Source organism: Zonotrichia albicollis, chromosome 27 (assembly GCF_047830755.1).
Source record: "Zonotrichia albicollis isolate bZonAlb1 chromosome 27, bZonAlb1.hap1, whole genome shotgun sequence".
NCBI classification, from domain to species: Eukaryota; Metazoa; Chordata; class Aves; order Passeriformes; family Passerellidae; genus Zonotrichia; species Zonotrichia albicollis.
The window spans coordinates 7,717,953-7,744,395 of NC_133845.1; the positions used below are offsets into that span (position 1 = coordinate 7,717,953).

The 26,443-nt window shown below is 41.6% G+C and overlaps 1 protein-coding gene across 1 annotated transcript in view; it reads left to right on the plus strand.

Annotated features, from left to right (window-relative positions):
• The first annotated feature begins 4,031 nt into the window (after nt 1-4,031).
• The window catches only part of BARX2 (BARX homeobox 2), a 34,091-nt gene continuing 11,679 nt past the window's right edge, over nt 4,032-26,443 (plus strand). Inside the window, exon 1 of the mRNA XM_074559585.1 lies at nt 4,032-4,559. Coding sequence (XP_074415686.1) covers nt 4,349-4,559 — 211 coding nt within the window. The 5' untranslated portion in view covers nt 4,032-4,348. The remainder of the gene's footprint in view (nt 4,560-26,443) is intronic.

Consider the following 26,443-nt stretch of genomic DNA (forward strand, 5'->3'; position numbering starts at 1 on the left):
GGAAAAGAATGTAATTGAGGATTTGAGACAGGTTCCATAGCTTTGGCAACTGAAAAAAAAAATTCTAATGAGACTGCTGTACTTGGAGCAGTCATATTCCATAGTCACTTAGGCCAGGAGTGAAATTTGGTTGTAAAGATAAGCTGGGAGCAAAGAGCCCCCCTAAAGATGACGGGGGTGTGTGAGCTTGTGCAGTTGCTGCTCTACAATTTCTGTTTCCTCGGCTGCTCAGAGGTACCATCTTATCATCTGCAAAGAGGCCAAAGTGAAGTTCAGGATCAACAAACACTTTAATTTCTTTTCCTCTGCCTTTGCAAGGCTTTCCAGGAGGCGGGGAGGAGACCCTGCTCAGAGGTGTCTTTCTCTCAGTGAGCATTTCTGTCAGGGGAATGCAGAGAACTGAGGGGCTCACTTAGCCACCCATCAGGTGGGTTTTCCTTCTATGAGCATGTGTTGGATGTTTTACACTCTCACTGGCTTAAAAAAAAAATCTTCCTGGGCAATGCCCGTTTCTCCGGCATGGGGCAGATACTAGAAACTCACTTTATTTATGTCAGGCAGATGCTGAGATTTTTACTCAATGAGATTTTTATGCACTGAGACCTTCATGCTGAGAGGACAAAGCCTCTGGATTCCCTGGAGCAAAGCATTGGCCCATAGTGTGCCTTCCTCTTTCTAGCCACACATTTGATTTGTCTATAGTGGATCAAGTATCAAGCCCAATATCATGCTGAAAAAGGCATACACTTGAGATTAGTGATGGTGTTTAGCAGGATTGATTATGTCTGTACAGATCTGTTTTCCAAGGTGATTGCATTTCACTGTAAAAGGGAATTTCTAGTGATTAAAAATGGTAATGCTAGGGGCTTGTGAAAGGTATTTTTGCCCTTTTGATATAGAAACAGGAATTCAGACTTAAAGCCAAGGCACTTTCAGACTTTGGCACTTTAGTTCATCCTGCCCATTCTGTCAAAATAGGTTTGCATTTTAAATTCTTGTGGAAACTGGAAGCTGAAAACCCAACAGATAGAATTCTTCTCTTCAGGCAAACAATTCTAGTGTTCTCGGCAATGTACAAATGCAGCAGCAAAGTGATCACAACCAGCTGACTCTGCCCTAAGCAGAGCCACTTGGGTACTACCTAAATCACAAATTTAGCAATACAGCAGCAACTTAATTCCTCTTCCCCTAATCACTGTCTCTCAGGGTAATGTTTGTGCTGGGACTAACAAGTCAACTCAAAGGTGCTTAATGATTTTCCCAAGGGGCACTGCACATTGGGGGCTCTGGCACTGCACACAAAAGGCCTGGTAGCACAAATTGACTCCAAATTAAATCTAGTTGTCTTCAGAAACCCAAGTTTAAAGAGGGTGCTTCCATATCTCTTCTGATCGAACACAATTGCCCTCATGGACAATCTATTTCCAGCTCTCTGGTGCTGGGCTGACCTCCCTGCTTTTCCTTAGAAATTACTTGTTACTGACTGACAGACTCACAGCAGTTCTATTTTCCTCAATTCTGATTTCAAAAATGCTTTACTCAGTAAAAGGGAGAATTGTGTCCCTTGGATTAATTTCCTTTTGGAAAAGGGCAGAAATCCTGGTCCCTGGCTGCCCAGCTGCCCTTTGTGGGTGCAGGTGCCAGCCTGGGGCACACAGACTGTGTCAAATCTCCTGCCCTCCAAACCCTCCCGAATGCGCCTTCCCCTTCCCAGCCTCCCATCCGGTCCCCGCTCCCAGCCACAAGAGAAACCTCCGGGAGAAGCATTATCAGCAAGGCTGTCCTACACGGGAAGAGTGCTGGGGCTCCAACAGCTGCTTGGGGTTTGAGTCCCCTTGGCAGATGTTCGCTATTCCAGCCACTTCATTAATTTTGGAAACAAAACCCCTGGTTATTCCTGACCAAAGCACCCCCTTTTTGATTGACAGACAGTGTGTGTTTCATCTGACATAACCCACTGTATTGCTCTGGCCACTTACTTTTAAAAAACCATTAATAAAAAGAAATTAGGTGTCTAGAGATGAGTTGGTGTGGGCTAATCCCACCTGCCAGTTCATCTGCTTGGGCTCAGGTGAGGGCATCACATTTCTAGAGTATGGACAGAGGTGCCAGCCACACACGTCTGGGTATTCAGCCCTTCAGACGTGAGAAAGAAACATTTAAAGACAAGCAGAGTCTCTTGTCCCGTGAGCTTGGGAAGCCCACGGTTTGCTTCCCCTCTTGATTTCTGGGCTGCATCTAGTCAAGCTCCTGAAATACTCTTCAGGAAACATTCCTCTGCTGTGTTGTATCAGATTTTTCAAAGTCAAGAAAAGCAGGATAAATTTGAAGTGGGGGTAGGGTGGGCTGCAGCTCCTGGCTGGACCCGGAGGAAACATAAGTAGCAGAATGCCATTTGCTGCTGCTTTGGGGCTTAAATCAGTGGCTTGCTCAGTGTTGCTTCCAAAATATCCTATGCAATAATTATCAGCAAGTACTAATTGCTGAAGTAAATGTTGCTGGTACTTACTTTGTTTCCTAAAAAAAAAAAGAAAGTGTCTGAAAAAGAGGAAGAAAATATGCTCCTGAAGTGGTGTATGTCTGAATGAAGAGGTGAGTACTCATAAAACTACAGTCATAACAAAAGCAGTCCATCTGCTTAAATAGCCGTAGTTTGTTTAGGAATTAAAGCAGCAGTTTAAGTAAGTTAAAAAGAGTTATAATGTCGTGGAGGCGAGAAGTTCTTGAACTCCTAATTAGTTATCATTCTAGGGAAATTCCTCATCGGAAGATCACTTTAGTTTCTTAAAATAAAAAGAAATAAAACCATTTCCAAACAATTTATTTTAAATGAGAATGTCATCCCAATGGTTTAAAATTAGCAAAACACTTTGCTTTACATTTGTTTCGTTATAATTTGCTGTGTTATGTTCCAAAAAAAAAAATGTAATGAGGTTTTAAGAAAAAAATTTCAACGGCTGTATCGAAAGTCTGATATACACTTGCATCTGCCTTCCATTTCAGTGTGTGGACAATGGAAGCGTCTTATTTTGATTTTGAGTCTCTAAAAATGAACAACTGTATTGCTGAAGTTAAATGAAATTTTGAATTGAAAAAAGTAGTAGTAGTAGTAGTGCTTTTACAAAAGAGGTTAAAGATAGTTTACAGTGTTTAAAAGGATTTTAAAAAATAGTTGAAAAAATAAAAGAGGTTCTTCAAATCATTGATGACAGTTTGAAATGGTTGTTGCCTTTTGCAAAAACAGATTGAGTTTTCTGTTATTAAAATAAGTTTGTTGTCATTTGGATTGCCAAAGCATGAGAACCAAAGGATGTCTGATAACCTTTTGCATATTATATTTAAATCCTTGTGCGAAACCTGCAAGTAATATTTTTTGGAGGCTGGTAAATCTCCCTAATGAGCCTCTCTTTACCCATTTAAAGTTAGTGAGCTGGCTGGGCGTTCTGCAAAACTTGCAGCAACCAGTTAATCCAGAGGATTCCTCCTGATACACCTTTCTGTAAGTAGGGTGTCCTGGTGATTCCTCTCGCAGACCATGGAGATGAGAAACAAAATTCAGCCCACAGCCTGGTAGGAAAACTTCCAGTGCGGAAGCCGCAGCACCCCTCAGCAGAAGGGGCTGAAAGCTCAGCTTTGCAAAATTCCAGCTGAACTAAGCAGGGATCCGCCGGAAAATAATCTCAGACGTGGGGTCCAATTAACGCCGCTCCAGAGGAAAATAACTGCTACACAGTGCTCCTAGGCAAGGCACCTATAAACAGGTTTTTATTCCCGTCTGCCACTCTCCAGCACTCGGCGGCTCGGGAATAGGTTTGACGCCGGTCGGGGAAAGCTGTCGCGGCCGGGGACGCGGCACTCTCCTCCGGCAGCCCGCGTTTTAACTTCTGCAGATAATTACAATCCAGAGAAGAGCAGGAGGGGGAGAAGAAAAAAAGAAAAGGAAAAGAAAAAAAAAAAGAAAAAGAAGGAAAAAAAAAAAAAAAAAAAGAAAAACGGAGGAAAAAAAAAAATAAAAAGCCACACACCCCAGTATCTTAAAATAGCGAGCAGGGAGGGGAGAGGAGCGGCGGATCCTCCCAGCGCGGCGCAGGGTAACAATGGTGCTGGCGGGGAGCAGCGGGCCCTGATTGACAGCCCGAGCCTCCTAAAAAGGCCGCGGAGCGATGGGAGAGATGCTTATCGGCGGCTTTATATAGCGGGGAGCCGGCGCCGCGCAGCGCGGCCCGAGCGGCGGGGACAGCGTGGCCACAGCAGGGACAGGCTCGGGGACAGGCTCGGGGACAGGCTCGGCGAGCCGGGCGCCCATGCGAGCCGGGCGCGGCTCTGGCCGCCCCGCAGGGGTCCCGCCATGCACGGTCAGCCCCAGCCCCAGCCCGGCCCGCAGCCCCCGGCGCGGCTGCCCGCGGCCGGCCGGCCCAAGGCAGGCAGGAGGCGCTACAAGACCTTCATGATCGACGAGATCCTCTCCAAGGAGACCTGCGACTACTTCGAGAAACTTTCCCTGTACTCCGTGTGCCCGTCGCTCCTGGTCCGGCCCAAGCCGCTGCACTCCTGCGCCGGTAAGCGTGACGGCAGCGGGGATGCGGCGGGCGCGGAGCCGCGGCTCTCAGCGAGCGCCTCCTGCATCTCCCGCTGCGTCCCCCCAGACCTGCCGGAACGAAACCCGGCTTCCACACTCCATCCCCGCTCCCCGGGTTTGCCAGCGCTGGGATCGTTCTTAGTTACTATCAGCAACTAGCAGCTATCAGTTAGTTATTATCGCTTTTTAGTTACTCTCAGTGTGTATTGCTGGGGTTCAGCCCAATCCGGGGTGTGCATTGGAGCCAATATATCAGTGCTAATGAGTCCTGTAGAAATCGTCCTTCATCTTATGCACGTTGAAACCTCCAGTGTTTTTTTATATGTCTGTGTGAGTACAAAGAAATTAATAGAAATATTCTGAAAAGGAAAAAAAAATCCATAGCAGCACAGGTTTTCTACCCTAAATTTTCTTTTTCTTTGAAAGAACATAGGTTATTTCTTAACAGCAAAGATGGGAAAATACTTGTAAAGATTTTGCCAACACCACAAATAAATATGCACAAACGGCTCTGCCTTGCACAGGCAGCACAATGAGCAAGCGGGTCTTGACCATGGGCGTTATAAAATTTCACAAGCGGACTAATGTGGTCTTTCACAAACGACTAATGTGGTCGTTTAAAAATACACATTAAAAGTAAAAACAGTATTTTTAGAATACATTCCAGATTTTAAAAAATATTTTTAAACATCCCTTTTTCTGGTGAAGCAGGCAGTTTTCCAGATTTCTGTTCTTCCAATAAGGCCATACTTCCAATGGTGACACATAATGTGTCAAGAGAAATGAGGTGATGAAACTGCAACTTAAAAATTCATTCTTCAAAAATCTTATATATTGAAAAATATTTGTAAAGGACTAATTACCAATAAAAATAATACCTATTTCAAGGTCCTAGAATTACATTTTTCCTCTTTCTCTTTGCTGGAAATATTCATTTTGCCCTTGTATTAGGTTGTGTTTAAAACCTCAATGTCTGTCCTTTGGCTTAGGTTTGCTGGTTTAGTTTGAGATTTTTTAATTGCTGAATATAAATAAGAAGGATCTTTTCAGCTCTTAGCAGAGCTGTGCTGATAGAAAACTTGCTGTTAGCGTACCATAAGAGTTTGACAAGTAGAGTAAATCCTTGCTCCAAGCATAAGTCTTCCTTCAACCTCAATATTTATTTTGTAAATGCTAGTTATTAAAGATCCAGAAGGGATTAGGAGGCTGGATCAGAATTAAGACCCATGATGACCAGCTTTTGGGAAGAAGTTGCATGGACAATTTGATCCTCCATCAACATTTATTTCTTCCAGCCGATTTGTGCGTGACATCCCTTGCCTTCCCTAACTAATTGCTGACATATTTTATATAAGAACTAGTTGTTAATCAAGATATTGCTGACAAGGGAATTTTTGAGAGCTGATCCCTCACTACTGCGTAGTGAAATTCCGTGCTTGGCCAAAACGTCCTGAAGGGGTTTGGTGTGTGGCAGTGACGCACGGAGCGCCTGATTCTGCCTGCAGACCTCAATCCACCGGGGTAAGGACACCAAGCCTCTTGGCTTTTCTCTCTTTCTGTACAGAAAGAGGAAGAATTAGAAAAGAAAGTTCCTTTAGCACCCGAAAGGAATATTAACCTCAATATTATCAGGGTCCAGAAGCATGTACAATTACCTCGGCATAAAAATTATGGTCTGAATGTCACCTAATAGATTCTTGGGACTTTGGATGGGTGAGGTGCTTCCTAGCAGCTGGTGTGACTCCCACCACCCCCCATGGAAAAAAAAAAAGGGAAATTTTTAATACATACTTCTGGGTCAAGTATAGCAAGCATTGTCTTTGCAAGGGTGATGTATATTCAGTAAATAATCATTAATAATCCTCGTATGATTCAGCAGTGGATTGAGAGTGATGCTAGTGAGTCTCTTGTGGTTACTCTTCAATTAAAGACTTATTTCCCTTTGTGCCTGGAATCTTTAATGAATTAGCCCTCAAGGTTGTGTTTCTAGCCCAAGCTCTGGCCTGTCCCTATGTCAGTCTGGGTTGTGAATATCTGCTTCTGTTGGACTAAGCTGTATGGAATTGCAGCATTTGTGAAACACAGAGAGAGATTTGCTTGTGGAATTAAAATCACAGGGGAAACTACTATCAAGTCCACAATTCCAAACTGTCAGATTCTAAGGTGTATAGGCATAATTCAAGTCTTATGTGTATGTGGCAATGGGAATTTTTTTTATGAAAGGAAACAATTGGCTAAGAAATGATATCTAAATGCAAAAAAGATATCTAAATGTGAAAGAATTTGAAAAGTGCCCAGTATAAATCTGTAACTAAACTAAAATAAAGTAAAAAACCAAACCCACATAGACACACACATAGAGTGAAAATAGATTAAAAAACTCCTCCCAAACTACTTGGGAGCTAAAGGCTGCAGAAATATAGCACTATAGAAATACTATATGGCATTTAACTTACTGCCTGAGTTTCCTTTGCCTCCGCAGTTAATCAGGAAGGGAGGGAGCGCTTTAGTCTCTTTATGATCTAAGAAAATGCGTCTTAACCTAAACCACAGAGATTTGTTACTGTACTATCATAGCTTGGACTTGGGAGTGTTTGAAACTGATGGAGTGATGAGTAATGAGTTACTCCAGCTGAACATCTCCTCAGTGGCTTTTTCCCAAGGCAGGAGTCAGGGTTTGAGATGTTTTCATGGGCTAAAGAGTTAATATTTCTTTCATCTTGGGTGAAGTCGGAGAAGGCTGATATGCCTTTATAATTTATTTGGAGCTGAAAGACATAAGATGTTGTACTTGTGCAGTGTGTGTGTTCAACAACATCCCCAGTTAAGCGAAGAGAGATCAGAAAACTTTGCTAGCCCAATGGAAAAGAGTTTTTCTTTTGGCTCTAATGAATTGCTGAATATTTAACTGAGTGCATCTGAATTGGAACAAAACAGATTTGTCAAGTAGAGGCAGAAGGTGGTGGAAGAAGCATTTGGGACTCTTCTGGTGAATCTTGAGGCTGAAGATTGACATTTTAGTTGTGAGGAGCATTTGTGAGGTGTAACGCAAAGCCAATGCAATGTCGCTGGTCTAATGCAATGTCGCTGGCGAGATTCACATTGAAGAGAGCTTCAATTTTTTTTTTTTTAAAGAAAACTGCAATTCCCTGTGAAAATGTTCCATCATTAGTTTAAAATTTGATATATGAACGTGTATTTTTGTTTATTGAGCCAAAAAACAAGGCTAAACCAGTACCAAATCTGTACCAAATCGGTACCAAAATGCTAGTCTGGGTTCAGAGCCATTATGATTAAAATTTTAAAGACTAGAAATATTTTCAGATGGTGATTAATGCCACTTTGCTTTAAGACTTTTTGGGCTGTGATGGCTGAGTGAAAATAATATTTCGCTTGTTTCATGATACTTATATTTTTATTGGCTTTTCGTATTATGTCACCATTGATTAATTTGTATAAATAATGATATACTGTTCATATGCTTGGTTTGTTACGGTGATCGCTGACGATTGCTTTTTCACTGAGCAGAGTCCTATAGGAATCAATTTTCAAATTGCATTTAGAATTTAATTTTTCAATTAAAAATATTTGTAGGCATGCCTACTCCAATTCTAATTTGTTTCTTCTATTTGTATTATGTTGGTTTAGTGATAGATTTAGAATCCAATTGCCTTATTGGTAGTTTTGGGTATGGTAAAGAATCAAAGGACACTGTCAGTGTGCAGTGTTACAAGGTCAAATTAGAAAAGCTACTTATTCATCAAAGAAACTAAAATAGTTTGAAAATGAAAACTAGGCTGGGGCGTGGAGGCGAGTAGTGTGCAATCCCTGGTCTTAGTGGAATTTGTGACATTGTGTGTGGGTAATCAGTAATATCAGTCTTGGATGGCCTTTTCAAACTCTCCAAATGAATTGAGGTGGCTGGATTAGAAAGAATCACGTTGTTTTCAATTGCAGAGTTCAGTTATTTCAGCAAAGTTGGTAATACAAATTGTTAATTGTCTGTGATGTGTATTCATTTGTACCAGGCCCCATTCCAGCTCATTAAAAAAACCTCAAATTTGAATGTATCTTAGTGGTTTATAATTTAAATCCTAATGAGCAGCAGAGTAATTTATGTCTATGCCAAGGTTTTTTACTAGTCCATGTCTCAGGTAGGGCTGTGCTGATTTCTCTTTAATTGCTATACCAGAACAACACCTTGAAAGGTAAAAATATACCTTGGATCAGTGTGGCTCTGTTTATTTTATGAGAGAATTGATATAAAGATATAAGATATAAAATATTCGCCCATGTTTTAGGGGAGTTTTGCTGAAGAGGATTCTATTGTTATATGTATATTTAAAAGCGCCGTAACTTCAGAAGCGCATGCAATCTTAAGTTTCTCCACTTGTTTTTTTGCTTTTTTGAAAATTTTATTCTCTTCTTGCTGCTCTGTGCAAAAAGTTTCCTGTAAAGAACATTAATAATTATTATTACTCTCTCTTTTGAAATAATTGTTGGGATTTTTAATTTGGTGATCAGATTTTTTGGTTTGTTTGGGTTTGTTGTTTTTTTTTTTTTTAACTTTAAAACATCCAGGATTTGTGTGGTTGGGATTTTAATGTATGCAAGTGTCTAATATAGAATTGTTCAAATCTTGAATTCTTCTCTTCCAGTTCCATGTCTGTCCTCTGTTTTTTTATCTTAGGATGAACTTGGAAGCTGGTTATTCCAAAGGGGTCTTTTGAACTGTCGTTTTCCTCATATAAATGATGTTTTCTTGATTAAATTCAGCGGTACCTGCAGCCGCTGGGGCCTTTGGGGAATCATTGTTTTGGAGACAAACTATGAGGTTTCGTTCTTCTGGTCCTCACCCCGTCTCCTCAGACTTTTTAGGAAACCATGGTGAGAAAGTAGATTTATTGTGAATTGAAATAGCTCAGTTTTTATGTGCAAACGCACAGCAAAAGATTCCTTCTGATTATCTTTTAAAAGGCCGTGATACAGGCAAGGCTTGATTTTGCTGTGGGAAGTAACTTAAAATTGGGGTGGAAGCCATTTCTGTTGCTTAAATACCTGCTGAATCTTTTCCTTTACATTGAACAGATTTTGTTATGGAATTCCTGGGGGAAAGCAAAACACTTGGGAAAGGAAAAGGGAATCCATGTTGTGCGTGTGTTCCAGCGTGGGGAGAAATGAAATGCCGTCCATTCATCGTGCTCCCAGCCTGGAACATGACAGCTGGGCAAATCCTGTGGAATAAAGCTGATGTGGAGTGGTGGGCACCTTCTGCCAGGCTCCCTTGGCCTCATCCCACATTCCTCGAGCCTGGCATCTGCAGCTGGGCTTGGATTGTAGCACACTGCCGGGAGAGCCGCGGCATCCCAGGCAATAGCGCACGGTCTCAGAAAGAGTTTTCCTTCTGGGCTGTGTGAAGTGAGTGCTCAGGAGATCTACATGGCTTAAATGGCTCTTGAGCCCATGAAAAACCTGTGTCCCAAAATGTTGAGGGAAGCAGGCCAAAATGAATCTGTGTGTTTATACAAGAGGTGCCAGCCTAAATTACAAAGCTGAAAATGCCTCTGTGTGGAAATCTGCATTGCTGCCAAGACTGTTTGGGATTTTTGCTGATTATTTGTAAAAACACATGAATAATAAAAAAAAGATACTTTGAAAACTGCCTGTATTTATTTGGTTTAGCTTACAAAAATCAATAAAATTCTGTAGTTGAGTAGCAAAAAGTAAAGGCAAAATTAGAAAGGAATTCTATTAATCCTGAGAAATACAAAGTGCTTTCTCTATAGATGTCTTTGATCCAGTCTTTGTGAAGCTATTGAGTATTTTTAATAGATATAAGATAGTTCAGAGATAACATTTCTGCCTAGAAATGGCAGAAGATGCAATCCCAGTTATGCTGCTGTCTCTGAGCATTCCTCTGAAAACCCAGAAAAGTCAGGATTTCCTGTCAGGACTGTGTCCCTGCTCCTGTAGCAGGATTTATTCAGCTGCAACATTGGGAAAGTCTGAGTTTTCTCAAATTCTCCAAAATTCCCTGTCTATTTTAACCCTACAAGGGAAAGCCTGTCTGTAGATGAGGAGCACTTTATCAACTGAGGTAAATGAAATAAACCCATGAACTGAAAGTGCATTCTTCTGTATGTGCTGTAGACTGGGCACAGCAGTTAATTTCAAGGAGCCTAGTGTTTTTCAGGGTGACCATCTTGGGTTTTAAGTGTTTTGATGTCTTTAGCAGAAAATCTAGTTTAGAAATACCCAAAAGTGGCGTATGGGGGATAATAATAATGAGCTGGGTGATGATAAATGGATACTGGGAGAAATGCCTGTTATTTTTTTCTGTTGGATTATATGCAGTACTAGATGTGGCATTTCAGAAGGAAACCCAGATTCAAATCTGGATTTGAAAGCAGATCTCAGGACTGAGTAGAGAAATCTGTCTCTAAAGAAATTTCAGTGCTAGATATTAAAATATCTGTAAAAAAAGACTGACTTTTGCTTTCTTATCTCAGTACTGTTAATAGCGAATTAAAGGATTTCATGAATGCAAAACTACAGTGAACAAACCAGAAGATCACACCCCAGTGATTGCAATAAAACCTATTGTGGCAAGTAATCAGCATTGTGGTTGTGGTTGGGCATGAATAAGCATTGTGGAGGAATGCTATAATAGGAGGCATTAATGAATCTGGGATTCCACTGGGAAAATTGACACCTACGCCTCATTTTCTAAAGCCTCACAGCTGGCACTGAAGCACAGTTTAAATCCATCTGCACAGTGAGTTAAGTTTAAATGTAGCACTTTCATTAAGTGTCCTCAATTTGGCCTCTGCTCATGGAGACTGCACCGTGCACACTGATTGCCATAATTATTTTGAGGACTTTTATTTAACTTGCTTCTGTAGAATGCAGGAAAAGACCATCTCATCCTGTAGAACCAATGATGCTCAGCATTGCTGCCTTCAGGACAAGCTGGGCATGAACAGGGGCAAAAATCCTCACTGGGGAAGGTGAGGAAGAGGAACTGAGACTGTTTGGAGCTGATGTGTTGTGTGGAGCTCCTGTCACTCCACCAGGCTTGGGGAGCAGAGCAGGGCTGTAACTAAGGAGACTTTGTATTTTTTCTTCTGTTGTGTTGAGCAGTACATTTCTCTGCCATCTGGGTGCAGTGACAGACAGCTCCCCAGATCACAGCTCTGGCAATGTGTGGATTGGGGCGTTGATCCACCTCCAGGATGGATTTTCTGCTGATAGGGATGTTGTGAGCAGGTTTGGGTGATGGAATAAAATTTGTGCCTTTCCAGTTCAAAGTCACTTCCATGCCCTCGGTGCAGGCCTGTGGGGAAGGCACATTTGCATGGAATGCAATGGATGGCAGAGCCAGAACTGATGGTTGAGTCAGGAACTGAGCTCTGGAGGCACTTGCTCAATACAGTGGCGTAAGTTTTTTCTAACAAAACTGCTGGGCTGGAGAAAGGTTCTGCTCTGATTGCTCAGAGGATTTAATTACTTGATTCTGATGATCTGTTTCTTCTGCTCAGCCTTTGGTAAGCTGTCCAGTGTTAGAAGTGACTGCAGCCCTGCTTGGAGCCACTGGAAACCTGGGTTTGCATTTGCAGGCTATGTATAAAATCTCATCATATCCAAGTGAAAATAGGAGAAGTCAGAAAAATTGATCTTTTGGATTATTGGTAGATTGAAGAAATGATCTTTATGTGTCCTTTTCAGTTCAGAACAAAGAAAATGTTATAAATTTAGCTTGACAATGGAGAAGTTTAAAAAGTAGGTGTATGTGTAAGATCAGATCAGAGAAAATACTCGATCAGGAATAAAATACTGAAAATTTATCTTCTAAAGGCTGAAGCAAAACTTTATAGCACTTTTCTTTTTACGAGACATTTGGCAAAACAATAAAGTTACTTTCAGTATTGCAAAATTTTATTTATTTTTCAAGGAGAGAAGGTTAAAACCAAACCTTTTCAGTCATTCCTATGTAAGAATTGCTCCAGCTAGATTGCAGAACCCAGAACATTTTCAAGAGCTTCACTTGCTAGGAAGCAACATTTCCTTGGAAAATTTGGGACCTATTTTTTTGATCTCACTTGTATTTGTGTAAAGTCTGTGATAGAATAGGATCACAAGGACAAGCTAATGGGAGCTGAGCAGTAGAAGTCTGGTGTTATCCATTATTTCTTGGGTTCCCAGGATTGTGGGAGAATTTGGCTGAGAGATTTCTAGCCCAGCATTCCCAAAGCTACATTTTAATGGCATCTTTAAAAATACAGAGGTTTGGTATTAGGACCTGGCTAAGACAATGCTCAGTAATATTTTCAATTTTCCAGTATTTTTCCTTTTCTTCTCATGCACCTTTACATGCATGAGAGGAAATTCTTGGCCAGAACACAGCTCAGAGCAACACCCAGATACCAGCTGCAGGTATTTCAGGTGTTTGGGAACAGGTGAGATCCATTTATGTAACTAAAGAGAAAGATGAAGAACAGTCCTTAAAAAAAAAAAAAATCTTTCAGAATATGGACCTCTGTACTCATATTCAAAATCTTTGGACTGCAGGTAGCACATCCAGAATACTTAAGCTCTGTCTAAGACACAGAACCTGAAAGAACTTAAAGAGACAAATCTGGTTTTTTTTTTCATTTTCTCTTTTTCAAAAAATCACACCTTTTTTTTAAAATTTTTTTTTAATGAAAGAAAAAAAGCAGTTTTCCAGAACTTCCCATGCAAGAGCATTACAATTCCCTTTGGAGATGCAATAACAGAAAATTTGCAAATATATGGTCTTCTTCTCCTAGCAACAACCTTTCAGTGACCCTAATGTGTTTGGATGTGTATGTTCACGTCTTATCTTGTAAATTTTTTTACATGCCAGTGGTTTCTATTCATGTAGTTCATTGTCTGACTTCAACGGGACGACTTGCAGAGAAGGGGTTGAGTTGGAAGTATTTATATTTGGCCTGTATTTTGGATCACCTTACTATTAATTTTTTGGATCTTCGTCAGAATAAGAGAGTTTTCCATGTAATCAGTCAGTCATCTTTAAACACTTGGCCACCATTTGCCTTTGGATATTTCTTTTAATGATTATTTTGCAAGTCACAGAGCAGTTAATGGCTGTGTTTCCTGCCAGTGAGTTGTTTGTTTGGTTTTTTTTTTCCCAGACTGGGATTTATTTCACCTTACAGCGATTGAATTTTGTCTGAATTTAATTTTAATAGACCTCTTGAGAATTAATGTTGAAGCAACAAGTTCCTGTACCTTTGAGTGTGCAGGTGCCTATTGCCACATCCAACGTAGAGCTGCCTATGTTGATCCATTAAAAACCAGAGCTGTGTTGTGTAAGAACAGAAGGAGTGAAGCCTTAATAAAAACATGTCCTTTTCTTTTAGAAGATAGAGAGATGTGCATTATATGTTTATGGTTACTTAAACGGGGTATTCTATGGCAGATTAACCTGTCATCTTTGAAATGAAATTATCAGAACTGGTACTTTTTTATGTATGTTGCACATAACATGATATGCCTTATGGAAGGCCTAGTGCTCTGGATGGTGTTTCATCCTGTGGCTCAAAGAGGAAAAATATGAAAAGAAATAGAAAACAGTAATGTAATCATTGATAGAAAAAAATGATGAGAAGACTGAAGCAAATGGGATTTTTTGGCCAAAAAAAAATTTGTGAGTGTTTGTGAACGCAATTCACTTCACCCTTCTGCCTGTTTTGTTCCAAGCCTCCTCTTGACAGCTTTGCTAACAGTTTATTTTGTTCCTGTGGTGACTAAGCCATGGAGGAGCTGATATTTGGAGGTTTCTGTGGATAGTACCAGGAGGTTTGGGACTCAGCTGTGTTGAGCTCTTGGCTTTCCTCAAACAGACCTGGTTTAGGTGGCTGCATATGGTGAAATTCTCCACTGAGGGTCAGGAAGCCGTGCCAGAAGTTAAAAGTGTTGGTTTCACCTTGTTGCAATAAATTACAGAGCAATCATAAATGATAGGAAGGAGTTTGATGAAGTGGGTGAGGAACAATTGATGGATTACTTTAGTTAAAATTACTTAGAGCCCAGTCCAACTCCCACTGAAGTCAATTAAATCGTAGCTGGATCACGGCCAGAATGAGTCAAATTCAATTATGCCTTAACTGTAAACATTTGAAAGCACATTACTGTAAGGTAGTTCAGCACTTAAATTACATTAAAACAAAAGCATTTATGAAATCCCGCCTGATTTTATTTTATTTGTACAGCCCTATTAAAAGCCTTTTTCTTGTGGCTGAGACAGAGATCTCTTTGGCTGGTGCCTAATCCCCAGAGCACCTGTCTCTTGTGAAGAGATGTCCCAGCCATTGGTGCTGTAAATGAATTTGTCCATCACAGACTAGCTGCTGAAGTGATTGCATCAGAAGAGGCAGCAAAGAAGACTGAAAGGAGATTGTAGAAATCCCACTGCTGTTTCATCTAATTGTCAAGATTTTGAGAGTTTACTTGTGTAAGCTCATAAATTAATGAAACTTTTACATAAGCTGATCCCAAATTCCAAAGCTGAAATGGTTATGGGTATTAATCTGTTTCTCAGTTGAACAAATTACAGCATCCAAAATATTATTTAAAAAGAAATAATCTACATGATAAAATGGAGGATTTAGAAATGAGTTCAAGTATGGCAGTGTTTTCACAAAATTGGGCAGATTATCTTTTAAATCATTATTATCTTTTAAATTGTAATTCACATGCTTCCTTTAAGTCAACTTATGTATTTTTAATACATTCAGGATTGATTCTTTTCATTTATTATCCGAAATTTTCTTCCTTGTCCATTTTCCAGCAGAGCCAGGGAGCAGCTCTGAGTTGCAGGTGTAAGGTTTCCTGGCTTGCATTTGTCTGCCTCTCTTGGGAGGTCAGCGCTCCACATCCCAGGTGCCATCCCATCAAAACCTTGGGTTATGGCAAGCTGTGCAGACAGCAGGGAATGTCTGTGCACTGGGATCGTTCCCATCTCTGGGTGAGCTAAATTCAGCTCTGCACAGATGATCTCCCAGCCCATGCCAAGTCTGCAGGTGTGGGACTGATCTGGCTTGGTCTCTGTCTTTGTAGCGGTTGTGCTAAAATTAAAGATAGGGCCTGATCCTGGTTTTTATGGCATGACATTGCTTTGGCTCTGTGAGAGGTTCTTTGTGGAGGATGGGGGTGCTGGACATGTGTGAAAATGGAAAAGATGGATTTGACTGCATGCCCAGCTGGCATGGGAGTGCTGCAGTGTCTTACTGCTGTGTACTCGGCTCCATGGACTGGGCTTTGGTCTGGAAAACTCAGTTTGGCAAATAATTTCCTTTTCTTTTGTGCTCGCACAGTTTTTGTAATTGTTTTGTCCTTTCTGTTTTCCATGCTTTCTATTAATAGCAGGATCAATTAACTGCTCCCACTGTCACATTCTACTGAGTTGGCAACTATGAAATAGAAATTTGGTCTTCAAAGAAGGGGAAAAATTATACTCATCCAGCAGTTTTAATCAGGAAAAAAGGACAGAACTGTGATAAACCTTAGTACAGGACTTCTGTGGCACATACTCAATCATGGAAAAATAGGAAAAATACTGTTCCTTCTCTTCCCTGTCACAGAGCAAAACCACTGCCAGGAGAGCAACGAGACACTTTGATGGCAGCTGGTGACTCTGGCTTTAATATGTTTGAAAAAGCTGATTTCTGTGACCCAGGCCTTATTTTTCCCTTTTCAGTGTTAGCACAATCAATCATGATACAACTTGTAAAAATGAATTAAAATAGTTGGCAGCTTTTTAAAACCTGAGCATTGCTGTTCCCACCTCTCAGGCACTGCTCAGCACAGCCTTGGCCCAGCACCAAACTCACCTTTGGGGGTTCCTTTGGAAAAGCAAACCCATCAATAAGGCTCTCACCTGCTCATGGTTTTTATCTCAGCTTCCACCCACAAAACAAAAGTGATGCTTTCCTGTAGTAGATTACAGGATAGAAAATTCTTTTGGCAGTGAAGGATACTGAGAAGCCTTTCATTCATCACAGTGTCTTGATGGTGATTTCAGTTGAAGAAAACCTTTCCTTTAGAAGAAATACCTTGGGAAAACTCCTGACAGTTCTTCTACTTCTAGGAAGTAGAGACAATGCAGAATTTCTGAGTACTTCAGGTGTGATTTTGCCCTGTGCAGGGCTGGGAGTTGAACTTGATGATCCTTGTGAGTCTCTTTTAACTCAAGTTATTTTTGGATTTTAACTCCTTGCTGATGATTTGCTGGGATGTATCCCACTCTTCTCTGAACCTGTCATGCCTATGAAGCATTCACCGAGTATTTCTTACATGTGGAGTAAATGATAATGGAATTGCTGCCACCACCCATTGCTGCAATGTTAATTAACTGAAAAATTCACCCAGAAGAAAGTTAAGTGTTCATTTCCAGTACCTGGTATGTAGCTTTAATGTAATTTAAAATATGGTAGACGATTAATTTGTCTTCTCAAAGTGTTTGTTTTCCCCAAAGCCAGTCATGGGTCGCTTGCCTCCAGTAATTGATACCAACACTGGAAATATTTGTCCAGTTGATGACAAACTGAAGTGTTTGACAAATTATCAACTCTGGTTAACCTGGGGCCAGTTTACACCTCAGGAGAAAATTCAAATACACACCTATCTAGTTTCTCTCCACAAAAATTTTCTTCATTGGGCTGTTTTCACTTGTTACAGCTATCAGTAAATAGTGGGGCTTAGGTACTTTTGCCTGCTGCATGGATGTCCAAATACTGCTTTTCTCAAGACCTCTGGATTTTCCTTGTGTCCCCACTTATTTTCTCCTTGAAGTCAATAGAAGTTTTGGGTGTGTAGAAAAAGAAAAGGAATTGCATCAGACTGCAAATAAATGACCATTTTCTGGGCATTCATTTATTTGGCAGCCTGGGATGTGCTGTGTTGGGAGCAGAGATAACTGAGTGGAGCTGGGTTTTGCAGAGCCCAGGGAAGAGCTGAGCTTTGCAGGCAGCGCTTTGTGCTTGGGCCATCCCTATTTGGTTTTGTCCTTGAATTCTTATGTGACATGGAGCCAGTTGAATTCCTCATCCTTCCCATTTTTTAAAGAAAAATTGTGGTCCTTTACACATTAGCATTTTAAATTCCTTTTGCTAAGAAATGCAAGAGAAGCCCAAAGTCATATGGTCAGTCGGGACTGTGTATGTTTAACTGTGTTCTTCATGAGTATTAATTAAGTTCAAGTAAAATCCTGTTGTTTTTTCCCAGCAGAGGGAATTCTGTAGGAAGGAAGAGGCTTCTCCACAAATCACTTTAAGATAGGTGTTAAGACAAAACAGTGTTTATTACTTTGCAAGAGTTTCAACTCTTTCATCACCGTTTTCTATCCATCCTTTGTCTCTTACTGGATTTTTACACTCAGTCCATGCCCTGTAGGGTTCTTCAATTTGCTCTTTTGCTATCTTCCTTCCCTTATCTCCCCTGAGCTCTTTGTTCCCTCAGCACAAACTGCACCTGAGAATGTTCGAGTTCAAGTCGAACTTTTGAACCCGTGATGTCAGGTTGGTTTGGAATTAAGCAAAACCAGTTTGCCTATCCCTCACTGCAAAAGGGTTAATCCTCTAAACTATTGAGAGACAAGGGCAGGGAATTGTGAAAGGAGCCCCTGTTTTATAAGCATTTGTATTGCCAGTTCTTGAATGCCCATAATAAGCAGGTTGTGCTGTGATTAATGACTGTGTTTTACATGCTGACGATGGATGATGTGTCTCATTGGAGAAGCCATTTATTTTTATTCAGGCTTCTCACCCCAGCAGCACTGAAAATGAGATGTTAACATCCTGGTGGGAGTATGTTTCATTCTCAGCAATTTAATGAAAGGTGACCCACAGAGAGGAGAAAATAATTTAAATTTGCCTTTCCCTTGCCTCCTTTTAATGTGTGAGAAGACAACTCATAAAACTATTTTTTCATATGGGGTTTTTCTTTTTCTTTCATGATTCTTACTTTGTTCCCTCCGAATTGGAAACAAGTAGGAATGTGCTGTCATCCTGAAACTTTATGTATTGAAGGGGCAAGCTATTCAAGTGCCTTAAACTTTGTTTTCTTAAATTTATTTTTAATAAAGGATTAAAATAATTTGAAATATTTTGTTATTTTAGCCAATTTTTGTATCAGATTAGAAGTTTCTGATTTTGCTGCAGTTTCAATTGCCCTTTTCCCTCTACTTTGCCATTTTGTATGTGTAAAGGATGTGATAGAGTGTGGTGGTTGGAATACACAGAGTGGACACAGATCTCACCTTTTTAGTAACCAACTATATATTTATATCCATATGGATTCAGCATTGCATCCATCTAATGTCAAGTCTTTAACTTCAGTAGAATGACTTTAAGTAAGGAGGAAAAAGACTTTTAAAAGTACTTTTTAATTAATTGGAGAAAATCTGTTTCAAGGCAGTGAAACGGGATGCAGGGCCCAAGCAAATCTTTCAGACGCTCTACATAAAATGAAAGCCCTTGGATCTCCTTCCCTTTAGATCTCCTGGGATGGAAACAGGGACAGCTGTAGGCAACGCATCAATACTTCAATAGAGAGGAAAAATAGGATTTTAAAAAAAATTAAATTTGAAACAGTTTTTCATATGAGGTTCACCAAATGTGAATTAAAGGCTCTTTTGAGAATTTAAAAGCTCCCTCAGAACGATCACACCATCGCTGAGCGGAGCATACCAATTCCCATGATGGGTTAGCAGTGTTGGGTGCTTTCATCAGAGAGCAGTAAATGCCAATAATTGCCTAAATTCTCTGGACAGCTTAATAACATTCCAGGTGGGATATAGCCCCTATTTCAGAGCTTAATGAAAACACTATCAGTGTAAAGATTTTGTCTGTCTACATGTGGAAATGCCAAATCTAATAGGTGTTTCATCCCAGCACTGCCAAATCAGAGTCTGGTAGTGGTGAGATTTGGGAGATGCATAAAATATTCCCTGCAGAATTATTTAGATCAGCATCATGTTAAAATTGGCAGGGATGCCTGATCCCAGGCAGAATGTCTTTCTTGGGTAAAAAGAACTTTTTTAAAACTGAGCTTAAAAAAAGCTATTTTTGTTGGAAAAGCCACACGCTGTATCTGTGCCTGTTATTGGAGGAGCTGCCCTGGAAACATTACTGCTTGCACAAGAACAGGACACATGCATTGCTTCAAAATTAACATACATATTAATGGCACATAAACGAATTTCATAATCGTGTGACACAAAAGAGAATTCTCGATACAGCACTCATGGAATGCATTAATTCAAAATGTCTGCAGCAAGCTGGGAGATAGCAACACCTCTGCCTCCTCTCATGGCTGCTGTTGAGTCCTTTCCAGACCATATCGCTGGTGTGGTTGGTGTTACTGCCCTCGTTTTGCATGTGGGGAAAACAGAAGTCCAGTGGGATTCAGGGAGTTAACTGAGACTGACCATTAAGACAGTGCCAGGAAATATTGTGGCTGATGTCCTCTTTCCCCAAAATCTACATCCAAGTAAACAGAACTTTGTTCATTTGGTTCTTTTATAGGACAGAGTAAAGTTGGTGGGAATGTGACAATATCCCCATTAGCCTGAAGCTGCTTCTTGTGCTAGTGGGAATTAGCACTTACACATGAAGGAAAGAAAGGGCTGTGTTGTTTTTTGCCTATTTTGTAACTAGCATTGGAATGAGATTATGAATCCCCAACATCCCTGTGGAACTCAGCAGTGTCGCGTTTCCTGGTGACAGGGGCTGTAGGAAACTAGGAGGAGAATCCATGAATGATGGTGGGTGATAACCAAAGGTTTAATTTCAAATCTTAGATTGAGGGAGGGTTTTCCATTTGGATCCCTAAATTTCTGACCTCAATTCCTAAATCAGAACATTTCCAGGGGCATGTTTGTAGTTCAGGATTGAAGCTGTTTGCAACAGTTGTCCTTCTAAGATTTCTGCACATAAGGGCATTAATTCACAATTAAGGCTGAATTTGAGCACTGTAAAAACCTAATTCCATCCATTATTATTAATTAGGGCCTTATCTCCACCTGAAGTCTGATCTAAATTTGTCTGGAGATGTGAAAACAGTATTTCCTCCTATCAGAACAGAAAAAAATCACACAGACGAATGTTGGACATGAGTGAAGGCTTGCATTTGGAGATCATTGGATCATTGAATTCCAGAATGGTTTGGGTTGAATCTCATCCAGTTCCAGCCATGGGCAGGGACACCTTCCACTATCCCACTTTGCTCCCAACTCCATCCAGCCTGGCTTTGGCCACTTCCAGGGATGGGGCAGCCTCAGCTGCTCTGAGCAGGTGGATGTCACAACAGCTGGAATGTCTGGCACATCCTTCTGTCAGGGCTGTGGTATGGATGCTGGGAAAACATTATCATCACTTTTCTGGCACATACCTGCTTTCATCCCTCCAAAGTGCTTTGCAACTCTGAGCTGACATTTTTCTCATGGAACTGCTTATTCTGTATGCATCCATTTGGGGACTGCCCATCCTTGAGACATTTTCAGCTTATTTTTTGAGATTAGATGAATTTCTGTAATAGTGAAACTTGATTTTGGTTTCAGCTGAAAACCCCCAATGTGCCACTGACCTTGGAATGAACACAATGGGTCTTGACTCCCATCAATCAGCTTGCTGGGAGACTGGGGTATTACTGGTGGGAGCATCCACCTCCCCATGTCCATATGGGACACTCATGTCTGCAGGCAGAGGTGGAGGTGGAACCATGGCTGATGGTTCTTGCAACATCTTCAGCTCATGACTGACTTTATGTAGTACAGAGAGTCCTGAAGTCAAGGAAGCCGCTTCAGGAATGAAGTTGCCAGGACTGATTTTTATGCTGTAGAATCGTTGGCATTGAAAAGTTTCTGTAACCTGGAAATCCAGCTGTGTATTTTCCCCCATCCAAAACATGAAAGCTTAGTTGCCCTAAATTCATTCTCTTTCAGTTAAGATTGGATCTCTAAGGAGACATGGGTGTGCTGTTACTTGATGTGAAGAGGATAAAAATAGACATGCCCTGTGCTCATGGAAGCTGTGACATAGTCAGTTTACTCAAACAAAAAGATCAGGTTTGGAGGAAATCCTCTTCAGGGTGCTCTAGATTCTGTTAACAGGGTTTCAGCTTCCTGGAATAACGCTGGGATGTCCATTATCCTCAGCTTTGTTCCCTGTGCATCCTTACCCCAGCCACCAGAGCTGGGTTAAGACCACTGATCTAATTGTCAGCCACAAAGGACAGGCAGGCTGTGAACAAAACCTGCTCATGTATCATTTGCATCCTTCTAAACTGCATTGTTTGTGCAGCTGTTCAGCCAAATTAGCCACAGAGTTTATTTCTGTCCATAGAGGAAACAGAGATGGGTTTTCTCTGTGTTAGGGCAGATGCAACACTAAAGAATCACATATGCAACTCAGAGAGACCAAGCTCTCTCCTAAATATGTCCTGATGAGGGCAAAATTATTAATAAAGCAACCCTTGAGATTATAAGCCACAGCTACAAGAGGGAAAAGCTTTGCCAAGATGTGACAGATCCATTTCAGGTTAACACTGGCACTTGCTGAAGTCCCCCTTTCATTTCAGCAGTGAGGAAAAGAGCGGGATGTGTGTGTATTTTAAACACTGATCCACTATTCTGAGAAGGAAAAAGTGTTTTCCAAAAGGTCTATCAGACAAAATTTACACAGTCTAGCGTTGAGAAACAATTGCACTCTCTTTCTTCCCATGTGTCACTCTCAGCAGTGTGCTTTAGAGCCTTGGGACAGGAAGAGGCAGTGATATTTATGGCCAGCTTTCTGCTGGATCTCACACAAGGGTGGGCTTGAGAAACCTGAAGAGTGCTTTTGTGTGCACAGCCAGTCAGCTGAGCAAGGCTGGTGTTTGCTTATGGATGCTGTGATAATAATTACAGAGCAGGAAGTGAGGGACTGATTGATTTATGTGTCCGTGGCGTTGTGTGTTTGATCTTGGCTAGAAACTGTGAAATCCCTCAGAGAAGGCAGAATCGTGTCGGATGTGTGAGGATGTAAGAATGGCCATGATGTGTTGGCCCAAGGGCCATATAGACTCAAAGCTTGGGCAGTGGCCAGGGAGGGATGCTTGGGGAGCAGAACAAAGCAGGACAGGACTTACCCTTTTATCAAACTCCACTCTCTCAGCTAGGATGAGCTGTTTCACCAAAGTCCAAATCTTATTCCTTGACCAGTGATACCACCTGGACAGAGGAATCAATTTGGCCTCTCCTAGTGTCCCATGATGCCTGGGTCATGTCTGTCATCGGTAAATTGTTGCAACTTAAGCTGAGAGACCCTGAGAATTCTGGTGCTGTGTTCCCCCTCCATCCCCAGTAGCCAAGACCAGAAACTTCCTGTAAATCCACCCCTTAGAGCTCTTCCATTCTCTCATCCTTTGGCTGCTTCACATGTGAAGTCTGGGTCAGTGGATGATGAGTTCTAGTGCTGAGCCTTCTCAGTAATGGAGAGAACTCTGGACTGAAGTATTTAACATGGCTCAGTTCAAAAGAAAATAGTTTCAAGTTGAAGTTGGCTTAGTGGACCCAAAGTGCCCCTTGGTGCAGATTTGGGCAGGGAGCTGGCAGATTGTACCCTTAAATTTCCCTGCACTGCCTGAGTGTTGTTGTTTATGGAGATGTGCTGTGATTGATGTAGCCCAGCCTTAGAACTCCCTCTGAGTCCAAGCAATAAAAGTCTGGAATGGAGATTCACTTCCAAGCCTGCCTTCCCCTTGGGAGCTGTTCAAAGTCACAATGGCCTTGGGCCCACGTATCTGTTGTATTCATATTGTTATTATTATATTTCTAGAGTCCCATACCTTCTGGGTGGTTTTCTCACACCCAGCTCTTCACAGCAGTGTTGCTCCTGCTTCTTTGTCAGGGCTCCTCCAAGGCTCTCCCTGACCAGCCAAGCCCACCCCCTTTTATCCCAGTTATCTTTGCTGGCCACAGCTGCAGCCCATCTAGAACAACTAGGATTGGGGCAAGGCCACTTATACAATACATATATTTTACTGGGACTCCTACTATATTTCCCCCTTTTCGTTCACTTACAGAAACAGGTTTTACATAGACATATATTCTACAATACATATCTTTCACTGTGACTCAAAGGCCACCTATGCTTGCCCAACACAACACATACATTTCCCCATGACTCAAAGGCCACATACAACACACACAGCTCCTTGCTCAAAGGCCATATTTCTCACAGCTCCTGGCTGTCACAGCTCCTCAACTCAAAGGCCATGTTTCTTCACGGCTCTCAGCTGTCCTATCTCTTATCACCACTTGTTGTTGTTATATTTCTAGAGTCCCAACTCTCAGGCTGCCACAGCTCTCGGCTGTCCTATCTTCTATCACATCGGGGTCACCACTGGTTGTATTCATATTGTTGTTATTATATTTCTAGAGTCCCATACCTTCAGGGTGGCTTTACTCACATGCAGCTCTTCACAGCAGTACTGTTGCTACTTCTTTGTCAGGGCTCCTCTAAGGCTCCCCCTGACCAGCCAGCCCACCCCCTTTTATCCCAGTTATCTTCACTGGCCACAGCTGCTGCCCAATTAAGAACATCACAGCTGCAGCCCATTTAGAGCAACTAGGATTGGGGCAAGGCCACTTATACAATACATATATTTTACTAGGACTCCTACTATATGTATCCAATAAATATTGAGGCAGATCTGCTTGTGTTCAGAGCACCTCCTTTCCCACTGAGTAGGATTTAAAGGACTCATCAGCTAAAGATGGGGAATCCCAGACAGAGACCCTTTTGTGTAGCCTTAGACTCAGAGCACCATGCTCAGGTTGGCTGGAGGGGGCAGGTTGGAGTGAAGGGGGCCTCTATCCAAAAGGCAGGTTGTCATTTGAGTATGTGAAACAGAATAATTCAAAGTACAGAAGTGGTGTCTGTTCTGATTCATTCTCCGCTGATGAAGCTGCAGTGCCATTACATTTGCCACAAAGGATTTCTTGAGTGCTGGCCAAATAGATTCTTTAAATGCTTCTTTAAAACAAAATAAATCTTCTTTATATATAAATTTTCCTCCTCACTGAGGATCTGACAAGGTCCTGGCACGCTCCTCTGCTTGACTGACAGCCTGGAAGAAAGGCTGCTCTGTGCAGGGACAGCAGCCTTTAGCACCAGGTGCTGCTGGCTTGTGTCTTTCCAGCATTTGGGAATAAACTCGGTGGCTGATCATTGTTATCCCAGGATATCCCAGTGATTGCCCCAGGACAGCAAAGCCAGGCCTTTCCACTCCAGCTTCAAAAGGTGCATTACCATCTCCTCCCCCTACACAGCCCTGAACAAAGCCAGATGTGTGAATGGTGATCGCCAGCCCTGCCAGAAGATCCCTAGTGCCATCCTTCAGGGATCTGGCATCCCTGGAGACGCTGCTGCTCTAAGTGAGGTTTGGATTGTGCTTTTAAGATGGATAATTGTCCCACATCCAGCCCTGTCCAAGGCAAGGTGCCTGTGGCAGCAGGGAGTGAGACAGGTCTTGTTCAGGGAGGCTCTCAGATTTCTCAGCTGTTCAAGGACATTTACTTACTGTGTGCAGGGCCTTAAACACACAAAAAAGTATGATATGAATATCAAATGTCATTAATAAGTAAGGATTAGTTATTTTTCTGTTGGTTTTTGTGGAGGCCTGCAGCATGCACTCTGTGCATCATTCAAACTTACTAATTGCTGTTATTATTGAGAAGAAATACAGCAATGTGCTGATAAATTGCTAATGGGGACAGACTTATAACAGAAAATTTGGATCCTACAGAGTTGAGAAAATTTCCCCTGTGGCTTTGAAATTGGGCTGAGCTCAGCCACAGCTCCAAGTGTCCCAGACCACAGGGAGCAGCAGCTGGAGTTGTGTCCAACTCCAGTCATCCCTGGGAAGTTGTACTGGGATTTGCAGAGTGGGAGATGCTTTGGGGAGGAGCATCTTTTGAGTCAACCTCCACCAACATCAGTGATTTTGTTTGCAACAGATTTAGCTAAAACCCTGATCCCCTCAAAAAGAGTGATTGAAGGGAAAAGGGACTGTTCTCTTTGGGAAGGCTAAACACGACTCCTAGTTGAGCCCGCCTGAAAATCTGAGGTAAAATACTGACATTTGATTAGATGCCAATTTTTTCTCCCATTCCCACTTGGCTTATACAGAGGTGTAGACTCCTGAATAACTGGCCTTCAGTAAGAATGCCTAAAAAAAGGATCATTTTCCCTGTGCTAAAATTAGTTGCTCTAATTTCCTTTGTTTTGTTTTGTCGTTTGTTTTCTATCTGTGGGCACATGCGTGTGAAATCCTGGCTCCGCTGAAGCTGATGGGTATTTTGCCATGGACATCAGTTAGGTCTGGATTTTTCCACAAGGAAGAGAAACCATTTGCTACATTTTTTGCTGTGTTGCTGAGTTGTATTTAATGTTTGCAAGACTCATGACAAGGACTCGTGGTCCTTGTCAGATTATTAGGGTTCATTGAAGTGGCAAAAGAATGTAGTGTTAATGTACCTGTAGTCTTTGGTTGAGAGAGCAGTTAAACTTTACTTCAAGGAACCTCACTGGTGTTATTTTAGAGTATCAGTGGTGTCTGTTCATGTTCCAGTTCTGCACTTAAGATTTCCGTGTTGATTGCTCTGCTTTCCAGTTGCTTCCGTGACACAATTCCTATGGAAATTTTGTCTCTCTGCATTTTGGCTGAGTCTTAAGACTGTTTTTGGAAGCTCTCAAAATGTCCCAGAAGTGCCCTTCACCTCTGCTCTTGTGCAGAGACTTTAGGTCTAGCTTAGCTACCATCATTTTCCACACATATCCA